Source organism: Dromiciops gliroides, chromosome 6 (assembly GCF_019393635.1).
Source record: "Dromiciops gliroides isolate mDroGli1 chromosome 6, mDroGli1.pri, whole genome shotgun sequence".
Classification (NCBI taxonomy): Eukaryota; Metazoa; Chordata; class Mammalia; order Microbiotheria; family Microbiotheriidae; genus Dromiciops; species Dromiciops gliroides.
Window position 1 is genome coordinate 222,054,949 of NC_057866.1, and position 19,300 is coordinate 222,074,248.

Below are 19,300 nucleotides of genomic sequence, written 5' to 3' on the forward strand. Positions count from 1 at the left end.
TACTTATTTTGAAAAGTTTGGGTAATGACTGTCCCCTCTCAAACAAAAACCAAGTACCAAACAATATGGGCTATAAAAATTCAGATGTCTTCATTAAATTCTATAAGGAATTAATGGGGTATTTTCCCCTATTAAAATAACAGCATAAAGTGCAATCGTATAAAAAGAACCCAAAATACTTTGGGATGTAATTTTTTTTTTTTGATGTAACAACTTGGTGGTGCAAGAAGGAACATGTTCCTCAAAGATGCATATTCATTTGAGGTAGCCGACATTGGATGTAACTTGAATTAAACAGTTTTGGGAAATTTAAAATATTTAAATAATTTAAATAAATGTTTGTGGCCTGAATGAGTTTGTAAGGCAGCTTTCTTATGGAAGACTTCATAAAGAGGAATTTTGGCATCGGGAGGATAGCATATATAATAAGCTCTTGATAAAGGCTTATGTGATTGACCAACAATGACAACCACAAGTCCCTTCCAGTTCTAATAATTGAATAGTTCCCTCTGAAACAGATCTAAATGGGGCAGGGGCGGGGGAAGGAGGGGAGAAGCTGCATTGTTATCCAAATACATTTCCATGCTAAAGCATTCTTTGTCATCTGGCAACTTTGCCCAGTTGGTTTTTCCTTGTTCATTGCTGACTTCTGCAAATGAACAAACACATTTCTCCCTCACCAGACCAAGAGCGATTTTCACAGAGAGTCATAAGCTTCGTAACACTTCACCACAGAAAAAGGGATTGCAGAGCCTCAAATTTCAGACAGTATCACTTTTGTACACATATGCATGGATGCAAATAACGAATTCCCTTCAGAAACTGGCAGCTGGATTTAAAAAGTGATACTGTCCTTTCCCTGGAAATCAAGTGTCTGAGTTATAGCAATAAAAAAGACAAAACAAAATGGTGGAATGGGATTCTAAACAAGCATAAAAAGCATAGCAGGGTTATCAGGGATGTCAAAGGAAAGTGAATGCTTAAATGAGGAATTGTATTTTATTGCTAATTAGCTCACTGATTATATATGTTTGTCATTTAACTGGAAAGCTGCATTTATAAGTACAAATTAATGCTTAATAATGATAATATAATTATAATAATAAAGTTATTATCATTGTTAGTAATGGCAACTAGCTTGCATTTTTCTCTCATGCTTTTTTTTTTTAATTCATAGCCAGCTTTCATACAAACTCAATTTTATTTAAAATCTTACTTTTTTCTGATGTCATATCGATCTGAAAGAAAACATACATAAATTGAAATGGTTACAAACAGTGCCTTGTCTCAAAGCCCCTGGCGTGCACAATAGACCTGTTACCCACATACTATATACAAATGGGGATCAGCACAGTCTTGAGGAATGACTATAGAGCTGATTCTCACTCTCAGGGCTGATGGCTTAGGTTTGTGGACAATCTTTCTTATTCATCAGAATTGATCATTTCTCTATATTCTACACCAAGAGTTGAGTATTGGGAGGTAATGGAAGGTGGTGATAAGGTGAGACTTCAAGTGATGTAAATCCTACACAGAACCTTTTTGAAGAAGCTACGGCAGGAAATTAAGCATTGGACCTGAAGAATTCTGGAAGTTAGTATAGTTTTGGGGCGGGGGTAAGTAAAGGAAGAGCTGAACTTAGTTCTGGAGCCTGAAAGTTAATTTTGTTGAAGAAAGGGTAAGAAAAAGGAAGGATGCCAAGGATTATAATCTGTTTGTTGTTGGTGGTGGTGGTGTTGTTGTTGGTGTTGGTTTTGCACACTGTTCATTACAATGAAATCAGTAAGAGCCAGATTTTTGAATAATGCATTTCATTTTTTGTTTGACTTGTGATTTCTTTGGCATGGGCAATTCCCTCTACTAATGTAGGTCTGGTATCTTCTCTGCAACTCAATAGAGAGTTGTTTGGGACATTAGGAGCTTAAGTGACATGCCTGGGGTCATAAAACCAGGTGCCATGCTGACTCATGATTCCTTTAGTAATCTTTTATCACTCCTGATACCTTTCCTTTTCACCCAGATGAAAGGATTTGTTAAAAACCCCCAATTTTTACACACTAAAAATTGTCATTGTCTTTTCTATATTATTTTGTACTGGTTTCCAGTATTTTTTCTTTTTCTTTTTCTTTTCTTTCTTTCTCTTTTCTTTTCTTTTTCTTTTCTTTTCTTTTTCTTTTCTCTCTCTCTCTCTCTCTCTCTCTCTCTCTCTCTCGTGGGGCAATCAGGGTTATGTGACTTGCCAAGGATCATGCGGCTAGTAAGTGTCAAGTGTCTGAGGTCAGATTTGAATTCAGGTCCTCCTGAATCCAGGGCCAGTGCTTTTCCACTGCACCACCTAGCTGCCCCCTCTGGTATTTTTTCTAATGGAAAATATGATGATTAATTCACAGAATGGCTCAAAGATTCAGTTAAGACTGAATTTCCATGGAAAGAAAGAATTCAGTTCTCTCACATTGACTATTTTGTCATTTTATATGGCTACTGAGTGTCATTTATTGAATCATCACGTCTCTCCCTTATATCATACCATTTTAAGTTGAACTATAAGCATGAAGTTCAATTGAGATGTTTGCTATTAAGTGGCAAAAACATAGAAAATGTTTTCAGTGACTTATTGGCTATCTCCCAATCTTTATATAGTTAGAAAGTGTCATAAAAATATACTTATTTTAAAAACTGGAAGAGCTAAATGGCAAAATATAGAACCAATTTAGTATTTAGTTGGTATAGTAGAGTATTCATCTTCCTAGAACTAGAAGTTTTATTTTTTCAAATCATCCTTTGAAACATCAACAAATGAAACACCCCACATCTTGATACTTCTGGAAACAGAAGACTACATTAGATGGGGGAAATCATGTTAAAGGCTCTTTAGGAATTATATGCAGAATAAGACTTAAAGTCTTGGACAATGTAGGAATTTGTTTTGGTTAATTGTATTATTGTTACAAGGTGTTTAATCCCCTCATCCCCAGTGAGAAAGAGGAAGAAGGGAAAATACATGTTTAATTGGGGAAAAAAAAAGTGATTTGGTTTTTGTTGTTTTTTTTTTTTTTTTAAGTCTCTGTGATGCTGGTTTGAGACACCATGATAATGCGGAAATGCCTCAATCAGTAGGTATGTATTGTGCATGCAATATTTGGTGGAAATTTGGTGGAAATCTTACCACCCTCTAAAGCTGGCACATCTGGGCATTTTTTATGTTTCATGAGCTTGTCTTAGGGGTGGGGAAGGATCAGTAGTTGACAGTCTGTGTTCTCCTGCCGCAGCCATCCCTAAAACACATTTCTCTTTCCAAACTGGGCACCAGGTGATTTTTGTGGTTGGAAGTGGCAATTTCTACCTTACACCTTGCATGATGCACTTTGAGAAGGTCTATTAAGTTTTATATTGTTTAGTGTTCAAAAACAATGCTGTTGAACCCCTTCTTGAAAAAAAAAAAGACCAAAGATCCACCAGAGGATGGACCTTTTGTTGGATAATATTAAGTAGGTCACTAAAAATGAACCCCCCAGGTTTCAGCCTAGTTGATGTTCAGTCAGATAAATGTAAACCACCTTAAGACTATGGAGAAAGTCCTGTGTGACTTGATCCTCTAAGAGAATCACTTCAATCTAGTGTCAGAGAAACAGAAGTAGGCCTTATACTTTTGGGTTTATCAAGAACAAATGCTTCATATGCATGCAAGGCCCCACTTGTTAGTGATTAGAACACTGACAACAGCCATTAGCTAGTGACACAGAAGAAAATTACCTCTTCCTCCTGTTCTTGATCTGACTCTGACTCCTTGCAGCCCCAAGATGCATGCAAAGGGAGGAGAAAAACAAAACAGCAGGAAAAGCAGAGAATATTTAGATACAAAGAAGAGGAAAATACCCTGCTGCCAAATGTTAAAGGCAGGTATTCAGAGAGCATTCTTTTTACAATCAAAAGATAGGCAGAAAAACCCAAGAAGATTGACTTGAACGTGGAAGTCTGTAGATTCACAATAAAAGAACAAAATGATTGTTAGTTGCTCGGCTAAGTCTCAATGCCTGACTTACAGGAGATGACAATGCATATCATAATAGTAATAAAATGATGATAATTATATATTGTATCATATATTTAGTAGTACATTATAATTCCATGTATAAATATTTCTGACCATTACACATTCTGTTCATTAGAGATGGATTGTTAGATTAATAAATATATGTGAGAATGTTCTGTAGGCACATGCTGAAAACAATTTAGTATATGAACATTAGTTTTCACTTACATCAGTTAACCATTGCTACTTGAGCAAAGAAGTACATTAATAGAATGGAAAAAATAACATTTGATAGATTTCCCATCTTGTCCAATGTACTTATTAGTAAGCAATTCTAAAGCACTAGGGTATTGGTTAGGGTTGCATTTTGAGATGTCTTTTGAAAAAAAATAATATTTTACAAACAGTAAACTCTGATAGTCTATGTAATTGATACGCTATTAATTAACACAATAGAAATGATAGAAATTCATTAGGATAACTCCAAGTCCACACAACAGGCTATGAATCATCAAAAAAGAGATTAAATGATGTCTTAGTAAAACAAAGGACATTTTATTACATCCTGATTATCTAAATTCATATCATCCATACATGGTTGCTATATATTAAATGTATTATTGGATTAACCAGAATACACAAGTCTCTAAGTGTGCTGGATGACAGAACCCTGTTCCTACTCCACATATTCACCTTCCCCAGCCTTCCTTCTCTACCCCTCCTTCTGGGGGAGGGGTACCCCAGGGCTTCTGGGACTACCGTGAAATATATCTTTTTGGCTAAAAGGAATCTGCTCTTGAGGAGTGCTTCTAATGACTACTCATATTTAACTGAGACTTCAACTCTGAAGAATTTAAGAGAGGAATTTCTTCAGAGAGAAAACAGGAGGCTGTCTGAAGCATCTTGTGTTTCACAGGCTAGTCTCTGTGGTTTTGTCACTTGATGAGAAACCAAAGAACCTAAGCCTTTCCCCTATATATTGAATCATGTTAAAGTACAGTTGAACAATTCTTCGAGACAATTGACATTATTCTTTTGTCCTTCATTCTTGAAGAGGACCATGACATTGGGGTGATGTCATGACTTGTACCGAATTGGATTTAAGTGAGGGAGGCCTGTGCAAGGTCACCAATCTCACTTTTTCCTCCAGAGCCATCTGGGTCCTGTGGCAAGATATACATCAGGATGACTGGAGATAGCCCTGGATGTTTAAGGCAGTTGGGGTTAAGGGCTTGCCAGGGTCACACAGCTACTAAGTGTTTGAGGTGAGATTTGAACTCTGGTCCTCCTGACTTCAGGGCCAGTGCTCTATTCTCTGCACCTCCTACCTGCCCCTTGAGGCAACTGACATTATGTTTTTATATGTGTGTATGCATACATACTCTCTAACATTAAACATGCAATTCTTTCCATGTTAGGATAAAAATATCATGGAATTTTCCCTGATTTTAAAGCCTATTATATCCTATAAATATTTCCTATAAACTATAATATCTTTTTCTTCTTTTTTTTTGGAGGCACTCAGGGTTAAATGACTTGCCAAGGTCACTCAGATCTTCCTGAGTCTATCCACTGTGCCACCTAGCTGTCCCTAGATGTTCAATTTTAGGAATGGAATTAGATCATATCTTGCTGGGACTAAATAGACTACCTTGGTTACAAAGTTTGATTATCAGTTTAAATGTTTAATTATCAGAACTATAACTTTTCCCCTCTTCAGTGCTCACATCAGTTTTGAGAAATCTTTTCCTTTTTAGCTTAAATATTTCTGTTCTGACAAAAGAACAAACAAAGTGGATGCTCCTTTTTCTCTGTTATGTTGACAACTCTAAGTGCTACTGGGAATTTATAAATCATCAACTCTATGCGGTCACACTCGACTGCCTTTGTCTAACTAAGGAAAGCTGAAGAGCATCTGGTCTTGCAGTATTTAAGATTCTGCTGCAATATATTCGATAGTACCTTAGTATTAAAGCGGCAATGTGATATTTAAGTTGCAGATTGCTTGATGCACTAATCCTCTTGTTGATTGGGCTCCTTCATGAATGAAAGTGTCCACAAGGTTCATGAGTTGTATCCCGTACCTGGAAGAGGAGGGCATGGAAACAGAGTTTATAGTTTAGACCTACTTCGTTTTTATTAGACAGTGTCTGAAACCATTAGGAGGAAAAAGTTCAGAAAGCCAAGTTTGGTGCAGAAAACCTCTTTATGTATATGTCCTGTATGCATATGTATATGTATATATATTTTAAAAGGAATGTCTCTTTATATGTTATGTATACATAGTTTTTTGTTTTTTTGGGAGGGTTGGGGGGGTTTTTTGTTTTTTGTTTTATGGGGAATAGGGTTAAGTGACTTGCCAGGGTCAAGCTAGTAAGTGTCAAGTGTCTTGAGGCCAGATTTGAACGCAGGTCCGCCTGAAACCAGGGCCAGTGCTTTATCCACTACACCACCTATCTGCCCCCTATATTTTTGTATATAAAACATACTTATTCAGAATATCTGTATATGGTTAGGAATCAGAGTTCTCATGACACATTGTAGATTTTGGCAGAGAATTTAATTAGGTATGAGAAAGCATCTTCCAAAAGTAAATGGTCTATAATGAAAGAGAGCAATTTGTAAAGGTCATCTATCTTATGGGATTGAATTATGAGGTAAGGAAAATGATGAAGTAGAAAGACAGAGGTAAAGGGAAATTATGATTCCTTTCTATTAATTGGTTTTAATATATAATTTTTGGAATCCTATAGGTTTGTAAACTTGGCTATCTTAGCTATGCCTTAGATCAGCAAGTCAAGAAACATTTCTTAAGCACCTCCTATGAGCCAAGTTCTGTGCAAAGTGCCACCATAGAGAGACAAGTAAAGGAAAGCATCTGTTTTTTGTGAGATGAAGAAAGAACTTTTGGTAAGGTTCTCAGAGATCAGGGAAGAGGGCTCAGGACAGAACCCTGTGGGTCACCTAGAGTTAATGAGTATGATTTGGAAGAGGGATCAGCAAGAGATACTGAGAAAGAGTGGTCTGAAAGGTGGGAGATACTGAGAAAGAGTGGTCTCTCTAGGTGCCCCAAACACCTAGAGAGAAGAGAGGGTAAGGCTGCTGAGAGGCAGCACATTTCTCAGATTCTTAGCAACCTGAAAACAGACTGTTGGATTTGAAAACTAAGGGATCATGGGTAACTCAGGAGAGAACCATTTCAGTAGGATGATAATGTTAGAAACTAGACCCGTATATTGTAGATTTTTAGTTACAAAGGACAGAAGTGATATGGGATGAAAGAGGAGGCAAGTTAGAATGGGATCATTTGAACAAGTAGAAGGATTAGCCTAGGTGAGGCCAGTCCATCATGTGAGGCAGGGGTGAAGGAAGCGGGTGGCTGAAGGCACCAGAATGATGGGAGAAGAGGGAGTGCAAGGTGAATGGCATTGATATTTTCTATAAAATAGGAGGCAAGGTCCTCAGCTGTGAGGGTGGGGGAAGTTGTGGGAGGCATACAAGTTTGGAAGGTTGAATAGTGAGTTGATAAAAGAGGATAGAAGATTTCTAGCAGTGGTAAGGGCCACTTGAAGTTGTATGATCCATATCTGTAGGGGCCCATCAGAATGGTTGTATGACTTTCTCAACCTTCATTCTATAGTACACGTTCAAGAGTTAATGTAGAGAATGATCTCAAGGCTGAGCCTTGGCACGGCATAATCAACAGTATAATAAGGGGGCCAGGGATTCAAGGGAGAAAGATAGAGCACAGATTGGTTTACTTAAGAGGTCAAGATGGAGGAAAGAGTGGCTATTTAAGGGGAGATGGCCTAGAAGAGAATCAAGGGGGTAAGGGATTGAAGGTCATGGTGTGAATGAAGAATAGGTCAGGGAAGGAGTAGGTGACAAAGTTATAGTCAGATCAGGGAACTTTGGAATTCCTGAACAGTATATTTGTAGGTGATGGCAAGATTAAGGGTATAGCTAAATTTGTGTGAGGTGGAGAAATAGCTTATGGGAACGAAACAGGATAAGACATCAAATGGAGGGAGAGTCAGTATGTATGTTGAAGTCTCCCATGATGAAAATGGGGGATGGGGAAGAGAGAAAAAACCATGAACTGAAGATTATGAAAAAGGAAGGAAACTGACCTGGGTGTCTATAGCTAACAGCTACTAGGATTTTGATTGGGTGGAAGATATGAATATCAAGAACCTCAAAGGAAGAAAGGTTACTAAGTGATGGAAGTAAGGAGGAGAACGTAGAAGCGGCAAAGATCTGAGGAGGATAAGGAAAGTCAAACCAGTCCTAGAAAGGGTGGCCTGGGCGGCTGTCTCATCTGGGTGGGAGCAGGTTTTAGCAATTGTTAATATAATGGAAGACATGGAAGAAGAAAAGATTAGGGAATGAAAGGAAGTTTGTTGCCTATGGAAAGGTTATTCCAGAGGGCATAGTGGAAGGGCTGGGTCATGGTTTGTTTGAAACTTTGGAGGGTAGGAAAAGGGGATCTGGAAAGACGATCTACAGGAATTAAGAATCAATTGAGTGTGAAGGGTATTACAAGGTGTGGAAAATGTTGATCGTTGAGTGGAAGGCACCCCTCTTGAAAAGACTGAAAATTGAAAGATCTGTTCAATTTATGTACATTTCTGAAAATCGATATTTTCAGTAGGCAGCTAGGCGAATGCAATGCATAGAGCGCTAAGCCCGAGAGTCAGGTATATCTGAGTTCAAATGCAGCCTCAGATGCCAACCAGCCCCTGGGCAAATGACTTAGTCTCTTTTCCTTAGTTTCCTCAAATGACAAATGGGGGATAACAGCAGCACCTACTTGCAGGATAATGAAGGACTAAATGAGATATCTGTAAGGTATTTAGTAGGCACTATAAAAAGGTTTATCACTTCCCTAGTAATACTCATTTAAAACAAGACACTTCCAATTGCTAAAAAAAAGACACTAAGAAGTCCTCTCTTAAGACATGTCGTTTTGATTCAAAAAGCAATGGAAATTGGCTATAATTATCAAATCTGTTCTGTATCCTCAAACCTATTCTGTGACTATAAGAAAACATGCCATAATATGAAATAAAGATAAAAGATTTCCCACTCTTGTGAACTAATTAAGTTTGCAACTACAACATCATTTATGGCATTACCTTGACAAACAGTGGAAGTCTGTTTTCTTTGAAGGCAAAAAAACTGAATATGTGATGTTGACCACTCTTCGTTAGTGGTACCAGGTTCCCAAAGCAGTCCACGTAGATGGGTTTTCCTTCTAATACCTATGGGAGAATTGGGGAGAAGGGGACAGAGAAACAACATATTAAGGTAAATAAATTATTATTTCTGTTGATGGAGATTCATCTGCAATTGAATGCTACCAAAGCATATGCACCTACCATGACTTTTAAACTGTTCATAATAACTATACAAATTAATATAATACAAGACATCTAGTATTACTCATCCCTTTTTATGACTAGTTGGAAGATTCAAATGATTAAAGCTATTTAGTTCTCTGCATATGTGCTACATCTTGCTTTTAGATCTACTATAGAAGGATACTGTGAAGACACTAGGATATTTTTGGAAATGAATAAAGCTTTCTTGTTACTGAATATACTAAAATGACTATATTCAATTACTTTGGCACCATCAGGATTCAGATTGTGCTATAGAACGGATAAGTAATAGTTTTAAACTAAAGTAAAGGGAAAAGTTTATTGGTAACAACAACAAAAAATGAATATTCCACTCCTAAATTCAAGCATAAGGTTCTTAAAAACTTCAAACTTTAAAAACACAAACCTCATTTGTAGAGGCATAATTCACTACTCATACCAATGGAGATGTCTTTAGAAACATAATTTTGTAAAAATTTCTTCTTGTAAGGACCCAACACCCCCAACATCTACCAAAATCACACTTAATCCATAGGCTATAAAAGTTCATCTGAATTTTGGAGTCACTGACAACCTGACAGTAGATAGGCCATCCAAACTAGCAGTATTAACTGCCTAAGCTGTAGTAATTTTGTGTTGCCATTTGGTGTGGACTTATTTTTATTTTTATTCTGCTTTCTTTCTATTTTGGTTGACCAGCTATCAGGGGTGCCTCGGGCTTTGCGTGTCCAGTACCTCTACATCCCTGCTCCTGGCGACCTCAGCAAAGTTCTCTTGTTGCTCTAGGGTCTTGTCCACTTTGTCATCAGTCATGCAGAAGCATCGCAACCGGGCTTCGATGGGATCCTGTGATTTGGCAAACACTACAAATTTGGCCATGTAGGGTACACAGATAATCTCTCTATACACTTGAGAGGCGAAAGTAACAGATTCCTGGATTTGTCGACAGTCTATCAACCAGAACCTTAAAGAAGGAAAGAACATAAAGCTAATAAGTACTTCACCCATGGTAGGTGGTCAATAAATGTTGGGTGTTAAAGAAAAGCTCTTGAATATTTCAGTTGTCCTTTTAAGGGAAAAACTTCTTTCATAAATCATCTGAAAGTCTATACCACCAAGAACATTGCAAGAGTTTTAAAAAGACCTTTGTAACCTGAAAGTTTTTGTTTGGTTAGTTCTCAAAAAATGTCCTGTCGACAAAACAACCCAAATTTATATTATGCCCAACACCAATCTATAGTAAATACAAAACCCGCATTTCCCCTGTGTTGACCTATATCTCCTCAGCTCATCAATTACTATCAGGAATTATAGAATTTTAAAGTGATGGAAGAGACTTTTGGAATTAGCTAGTATCACCCCTCAACAGGATGACCAGAGTTCAAATCCTGCCTCTGACATTTACTAGCTCTGGGACCCAAGGTACCTCTCAGTGAAATGAGGCTTATACCTGTCTCACAGGGTTATAAGACTCAGATACGCAAAATACTTCACAAACCTTAGACATGTATGTATGTGTGTGTGTGTGTGTGTGTGTGTGTGAGAACGAGTGACCCTGGGCAAGTCACTTAACCCTATTTGTCACAGTTTCCTCATCTATAAAATGTGCTGAAGAAGGAAATGGCAAACCTCTCCAGTATCTTTGCCAAGAAAACCCCAAGATTGGGTCACTAAGTATTGCATATGACTGAACAATAAGAAGGTCCTTATACTCCTCTAGTTTCTTCAGTTGTACAAATTGATTGTTGTCTATAGGAACAAAACTTTGAAGGCCCTTCAGCTTTGTTAAAAAATTGTGAGTTATCATTCATGGGATATTCATTCACATACTTCTGTTGTTTTAAGCAGTGTTGGCTGTTTTGCTGACAGCAGGAAACTCATGCTTAAGACCTGTGAGCCTTTGGAAAAATCCACTGGCAGCCTCTCAAATCATAACAGTCAGGTCAGAATGGGAGGCTATCCGTTTTCCTTATATTGGACTCTAATGTAGCCTGCTTTTAATTATGTTTTCACTATTAATTCTCCTGCCAAATCGAGTTTAACATATAAAACTAAACCCACACTATCTCAGAAAATATCTAGTCTTTTTCTAAGAAAGAATGGAATAAAACAGTCAGGAGCAGGGACTTCCTGTGCATCACCGTACCTGGCAGACACATTGGTTGTAAAGGAAACACATTCATTGACAAATGTGAGTGGTGTGGTCCCTGTGATATCTTCCCACTGTGCTGGAGTCGTTCCACCTGAAATAATAACAATGCAAACACACAAAAATTAAAGATCAGGAAAAGCTCCATCCACAGGATTATGAAATGTTTCCATGCTTGGGTTCATTATCCCAACCCTCTCACTCCACAAAATGACACAATCAAAACAAGCTAGCCCACGCTGTTTCAGTTAATAGAGGGCTGAGATAGTTACATGCCAAGCATCATTGTGATATCAGTTTTCTACTTAATATTCTGACTTAAACAATAATTGTTAGCCCCTGAAGTCTATATTTGAATCACATACATTTTCCAGTTAAATCCCCGGCCAACCTGGAAACTATTAATTCTACATAGCAGAGCTATTAATATACAAACATTTATAATTCTTTTCTTATTAAAGAACTGATTGCATCATTATCCTGGCTAAGCAATTTTTTTTAGTAATTACGGGAAAACTGAGAGAAGGACCCTCTTGAAGAGGAATCAAAGTCAGAAGTTCCAAAATGCTGACATCTTGTTGTGTGTATACCATGCCAAAGCAAACTATGGCTTCTAAACCATGTATCAGTCAACAAGCATTAAGTGCTTGTTTACTCTGTGTTGAACACTGTGCTAAGGGCTGAGGATACAAAGAAAACAAAAAATATGGTCCCTTACTTGAAGGAGCTTGCATTCTAATGAGGAAAACATTTACATGTGTATATATCAGCTGCACTCCTATCTATCAAAGAGATATTTAGGAAAGGCTAAAAAGGAAAGCCCCAGATAATTGTTTTATTAAACATAGGTATCAGAGAGTTAAAAATATGAAAGTCATTGCCAAATCAGAAAATAATAAAAATCAATAGCCGGGGCAGTTAGGTGGCGCACCAGAGCACCAGCCCTGGATTCAGGAGGATCTGAGCTCAAATCCGGCCTCAGACACTTAACAATTACTAGCTATGTGAAGCTGGGCAAGTCACTTAACCCCAATTGCCTCACCAAAAAAAAAAAAAAAATCAATAGCCAATGAAAATGAGAATGTGCACCAAGCAATTCTAACCCGATCTACTTAAATGTGCTGCTGCTGCTGCCTCAAGTCTGAAATGGATAAAACAACAGACTCTCCTCATTTCCTAAGAAAATATAACTGTTAAAAGTCAAATGTAATTTCCTTGCCAAGGCAAACCCTAATTAGAACATGAAATTATTTTTAAAGTTATGTGGAGAAGGATGGTGGAGGATTATAAACATTATTGTCCAGAAAAAAAAAAAGATGTTTACAGAAAGCTTGGCAAGAGACCAAAATTAAGACAAAACATCCCATATCCATTTAATGATGAACTGGAATGACAATAAAAAAATCAGTTCTTTCTTTTCATTTGCCTTTTCTCCGTCCTCATTCTCCTTGACCTCTCTGCCTTCTACCTTTTGGTTACTGTCTACTCGCTGGGTTTTCATGCTGCTGCTCCTGGTCTCCTTTACAGGATCATCATTCATCACTTGCCCCCTGTGCATGGACATACCCCAGGGTCTTACCCTGGGACCACTTTTCTTTGTATTCTTTAGTCTTCTCATCAATTCTCATGGATGCAACGACTCACATATCTTCACATCACATTCCAGTATCTATCTCCAACTGCCTGAAATCTCTGCCTAGAGGTCCTTCAAATTCAACAATACTTAACAGAATTTATTCTCTTTCCATAATATGCCACTCCAACAAACCAAGTTCTGTCAGAGGTACCTTTATCTTCTATTTACTCAGGTTTTCAATTTTGGAATCATCCTTGACTCTTACATTCTAATCAATCTTTATAGCCAATCACTTGCCAAGTCTTCTTGATTTCACCTTCTCACATCAGTCCCCTTCTCTATTCATACCACAAATGCTCTAGTTCACTCCCTTATCACCTCTTACCTGGACTATTGCAACAGCTTCCTAATTGGTCTCCATGTAATCATTCCCTCCTGTCTTAATCCATCTTCCACTGGCTGACAAATTGATATTCTTAACTTTCAAGTCTGAATGTATTATTTCTCTGCTTAAGAAGATTCAGTGGTTTCCATTGTCTTTCATATAAAATACAAACTCCTTTGTTTGGCATTAGAACTCTTCATGACAATGATCCAAGACAATTCAAAGAATCATGATAGAAAATGTTCTCACATCCAGAAAAAAGACACTGGATTTTGAATGCAGATTGAACATACTGTTTCTACTTTTTGACTGTTTTTTTTTCTTTTTTAAGGTTTTTCCCTTGTATTCTGATTCTTCTTTCTCAATATGACTAATGGAGAAATAGTTTAATGTAATTGTACATATATAACCTATGTTGGATTGCTTTCTTTCTTGGGGAGGGGGCAGAGAAGGGAGGGAGGGAGAAAAAATTTGGAACCTAAAAACATATGAAAGCAAATGTTGAAAACCTATACTTTACATGTAACTGGAAAGTAATAAAATACTCTTATGATAAAAAATTGTAATTAAAAAAAAGAATTCTTTGAGAGCTCTTTCCAGACAGATTACACATTTGCATACATTCTGTGTTCTGGCCAAACTGGTCTACTTTTCATTGTCCATACACTCCATTCCAACTCTTGCCTCTGTTCCTTTATAAAGGCCATCCTTCATACGAGGTACAGTCTTCCTCCTGATCTCCAGCTACCTTTAAGGCCCATTTCATATTCCACCTCCTTCAAGTTTCCTCCAGTTCTTAATACCTCCATAGTTCTAAAGATCCTAAATTTACTCATCTATGACCATATTCTATCCTGTCCTGCATCCTTCCCCCGCTAATAGAGAGTAAGCTCCTTGAGTGCTTCATTCTCGTATTTCTATCCCCAGCTCCCAATACACTGCTTGGCACTTAGCAGTCACTTCATGTTGATTCATTGGTTGATATACACAAGTATAATGGCCATAGATAGGCTTAGGCAAATTACCATTCTGTATCATTTCTGATTCCATTTGTAAGAAGCTTTTACTTAAGTGAAAGCAGGATAAAAACGGATAGATGGATTATAATCTATACCACTGGATTAACTATCCCATCCAACAAGGAATTGAACTCCAAAGTACCTCAGAGTTGTTTGCCTGATATTTTTTTCTTCCAAATGAGTTAGTGTTACACCGATATAGGCTATTTTCTGAGCAAGTTGGGATAGGATATTTGTCTAAGCCTACAGCAACATAAGGTCCACATAATAACATTAAAAGTGAAAAGGGGGGAAATTTCAATCATTAGTAAATAATTTTTAATGTTGAAAAATATTTTGTGAAAATGATTATTCATATAGAGACTAAAATACCATGTAAAGATGGGAAAGATTCTGAATTTGGAAAGTTTGGTTTAAAAAAGCTGATCATTATAATTACTTTTCCACCCCTCTAAGATATAAAAGAAAATCATCACCAGGTGATGCCTAATTAAAACTTCTTTTCTCCATGTTTCTAAAGAATTGCTTTCCTTTAGTACCTACCTCACAGGATTGTTCTGAGGATCAAATGAAATTATGAAGCACATAGGCTAGTGCCAGTCACATAACAGGTATTATATAAAGGTTATCTATTATCATTTAAATATTTATAAGGCAAGCTGAGTCAGCATTTTCATGCCACCAGAATAAAGTAACTGGAGATATCTTATAACTCACCTGTTATACTGCATAGTAACCTTAAAGTAGGTGTGTCACCCCCAAAACCATTCAGCATGCCATCACTGGAGGCTTTGGGGACAGGAATTGTCATTGTGATTGGTTTGTGAAATTTTCTTCTTCTGGGTTCCAAAGTGACTATTGGGCTAAAAGTAGCTTTATTGCCCAGAATCTTCCTAATAAGTTCACTGTGCATTGGTTGAGCCTTTGCAAAGGGAGGGGAAAAACATTGAAAATAAAATTTAACACAATCACATTATGCAACATCCCTCAATGTACTCCCAATAACTCCTATCCTCCTTATCTTCATTGATAATAATTTGGTTGATTTCCAAAATAAGAATTTTACAGAAATCTTCATTATCCAAAATTCACATAAATGTTTATACTTTCTTTTTTTAAAGAAGGTGGGGGAGGGGTGTGCTGGGAAGGATGTATACATGTATCTATACACACACACAACTATAGATGTTGTGCATATGTGAGTTATTTAGGTCTCGTTTATATAATAATATTTCAACAAATTTGTCATTATTTCTATAAATTGATATGTATACATTATTTATAATTTAAAAAAGAAAACTGCCTGTTTATAAAAAAAACGGAAGAAGAAGGATTTAAAATACTAAGTCAGATGTACTAGAATCTATCTAGGTCTACCTAAATGTAATAACATAGAAAACAAACATTATATATGTCATATATGTGTGTATGTGTATATTGTATCTATGTTTGATATATGTATAAAATGTAATTATATATCACAAATAAAATTTGAAAGAATGTTTATACTTTCAAAAAGCTTCATAGTTAACTTCATATCACTGAGTTTACATCTACTACCTTTGTAGATTTTATTAGCATAACCAAATTCATATAAGAGATAGTGGAGAATAGAAAGGCCTGGAACGCTATGGTTAATGGGATAATGAAGAGTCAGACACAACTGAATGACTGAACAACAACCAACTTTTGTCAAAATTGTTGGCATCCGCAATGCTACATATACCTGTAAACCAACACGGATCCGCTTTGTTAGTGCTCCTTCAGGGAAAACAGCCTGCACTTGGGATACCACAGTGCTGCTTAGCACACCTCCTTCTGGTCCAATCAAATTACTGTCCTGCTTGATACGGGACACCACTGCAAAGTACTGTGGGAAGTCTCGAGTGATGATGCGGCATATCCGCTTCTTTTCCAAATCTTCCGGGCTATCGAGCACTGAGACAAGAAAAGATGCATTTTTACATAGCAAGGCTATCTTAGAGAAATAATCTAAGGTATGTGAGAATAATCTCTAGTAAACAGAGGTCACAGGAAAAATGAAGATAAAATATACATTGGAGAGCATCTTCTAACTTTCTGCTTCTAACAGAATTTAAGGAAAGAGTGATGATCTTAAAATTATTTACAAAGCCAACAGAGTGATGGTACCTTTAAAAATTTCACTTTACAAATGAGGATATTGAAGTTCAGGGAAGTTATGGTTTTCCCATGTTCACCTAACTAGTAAATGTCACAGCAAGAATTCAAACTCAGGTCTCTCCTAACTCGAAATCCAGCACTTTTCCCTTAACCCCACACCCCAGAAGTGTTTGTAGCAAACCATCACAATAATGTTTATCTTGGGATATAATAATTAAGGTTTTAAAAAAATTATAAAGTAGATCTTTCCAGATCATATAAAGTTAATGAGTGATGAAGAATGGTATCCATCTCCTAAAAGTCAAATGAGAAACTAAGTATACAGAATGAGACACACATTTTTGGAAATGGTCAATTTGAGAATTTCTTGACTACATGCACATACATGTCAGGTGTTTTTTTTTCTTCCTTCTAGGGAGTGGAGTGCAGGGAAATAAATGCTTGTTAAGTTTTTTCAAAGAAAATTTAATTTTAAAAGAAATTAAATGAGATAAAACTGCTTCAGGGCAGCTAGGTGGCACAGTGAATAAAGTGCTGGGCCTGGAGTCAGGAAGACCTGAGTTCAAATCTGACCTCAGACATTTACTGTGTGACCCCAGGCAAGTTACTTAGCCTCATTTGCCTCAGTTTCCTCATCTGTAAAATAAGCCAGAGAAGGAAATGACAAACTACTCTAGTATCTTTAAAAAAAAAAGAGTCAGACATAACTGAAAAAACTATTAAAAACACTTAAATATTTTCATCTTTTTCTCTTTTTTTTTAAACTCCAAGAACTCATTACCTTCATCCATCCCATTTAGGATTTCATTCAATTCATCCTCTGTGTATTCACAATAATGCTCTTTCCAGCTGTCCCCATTTTCACTTCGAAGAATCACCAGTTCCCTCTCCTTTCCTCGAAGGGCCGCAAAATGAGGGATCTCCACAATTACAGGCCTGGTACAGCAACACAACATGTTAAATAGAGGTAGGAGCTCCCCAGAGGCAAAGTAAGAAGTTCTATTCTGTCTGTTCCAAAGAGACCTGGAATTACTCTCTTCCTAGTGACAGGCACATCGAGGACACCTCTCTGGCTCTCATCAGGAGGCCAGTACCATAAAGTAGTATTTTACAGCATAAGGAACTACCCCCAACCCCTCCCACCCTCCCAAGCCTCACGTAGATGCTGTCTTAAGTCAAATGACGCTATACTGTGAATGCATGCGTGCATCCTGGACCCATCATTAAATAAATATATGGAAAATACATTTAACCAAACAAATTCATGGGCGGTTCTACAATTTCTACTTGTCTTTAAAACATTTTAAACAAAGTGTGGGGTGGTGAGGAAGGACAAATGGTTGATTAAGAGGGAAAATGTCTGGGTTGTATGCTTCATGGGTTGATGTACTTAACTACAGATAGGGTGATGTGGAAAGATTTCATTATTTATGGAGAGTCATGCATTCATGGATTGCTTGTATTTTCTCCATTGAAGGAAAAAAATAGGCATATCTCCACAATATGAAGGTAACCAATGGAAATGATCAACTCTGCCCAATTGTGTCATATGCCTATTACCATTAACGTCCACTGGATGCACTATCCCATAGAGGGTGTTGCTTTTTATTTTTAAACTTTATACTCTCTTAGCACACAAGGTTTCCTTAGGGTTTCTGATTCAAATCCAGGTTGCTTTGCTACAGACTTTATGTTCAATCCAACAACATCATAAATGACACATAGTACAACTAGGCAGATCTCATGCTTGAACGGAAAAAAAAAAGTCACAGAACTTCAAGAAAAAAAGGTCTTAAAACATATCACTCAAAACAACGACAACAACAACAAAAAAATAACCACATACCACAAGGGTCAGGAATGGCCCACTAAAGGTAGATTTACAGAATTTAAATCATATAGAGGGACAATGTCATGGGCACAATGACATAAAGAGAAATAATAAATCCAGAAGAAAGAGAAGAATGGGAAGGCCAGCAACCATCAATTTGTTTTAAGTCGCTCCTACCCAAGGAATTTGGTTCCAGGAGGCCCCAGCTGAAGGATTCGGCTGACCAAGCTTTCTCCCTCATTAAGTGGGGGAGGAGCCGTTGGCAGGTGAAGTTTACTGAGTACATCCAAAGCAGCAGTGAAAGAAAGAACATAAGTAAGCTCGATGTATTTTTTTCCTCCACAGAAACCAGTGTCACCATCTGATCAATAGAGTGGAGTAAGTTTCACACTGCCTTTGGTTCTGCCCCCTCCACTACTCACAAGGCCTAGTGAACTGAAGCCCAGCGTGTACAGTGGAGGTGCAAATGTAATGGGAAAGCATCTGTTTTGGTAGACCTGTCACTATCCATTTTCATTGCTAGGACACTCCCCCCAAAAATTTCCCCATGGGAGAAGACCAAACTCTTAGGAATGCTATAAAAATTCTGGCTCTAGAGAGATGGTTCAGATGAGTATTCATGGATATTTCTTGACAGACTTAGAGATCAATAGAAAAAAAAATGGCAGAACCAACTGAGGGGTGAGAGAGAAAAAAAGGGACTGGTGTGGAGAAAGAACAACCAAGGAATGACCCTAACCATTAGAAAAATTTATGACTGAACCCAGAATTGGCCAGTTTGGGG

The 19,300-nt window shown here is 37.3% G+C and overlaps 1 protein-coding gene across 1 annotated transcript in view; it reads right to left on the minus strand.

The window, feature by feature from the left end:
- The window catches only part of ANK2 (ankyrin 2), a 340,193-nt gene that overhangs the window by 42,041 nt on the left and 278,852 nt on the right, over positions 1-19,300 (minus strand). The window contains 12 exon segments of the mRNA XM_043969828.1: positions 1,217-1,238; positions 3,754-3,793; positions 6,004-6,064; positions 6,067-6,087; positions 6,090-6,117; positions 9,169-9,294; positions 10,150-10,378; positions 11,561-11,657; positions 15,261-15,465; positions 16,270-16,481; positions 17,467-17,621; positions 18,694-18,792. Coding sequence (XP_043825763.1) covers positions 1,217-1,238; positions 3,754-3,793; positions 6,004-6,064; positions 6,067-6,087; positions 6,090-6,117; positions 9,169-9,294; positions 10,150-10,378; positions 11,561-11,657; positions 15,261-15,465; positions 16,270-16,481; positions 17,467-17,621; positions 18,694-18,792 — 1,295 coding nt within the window.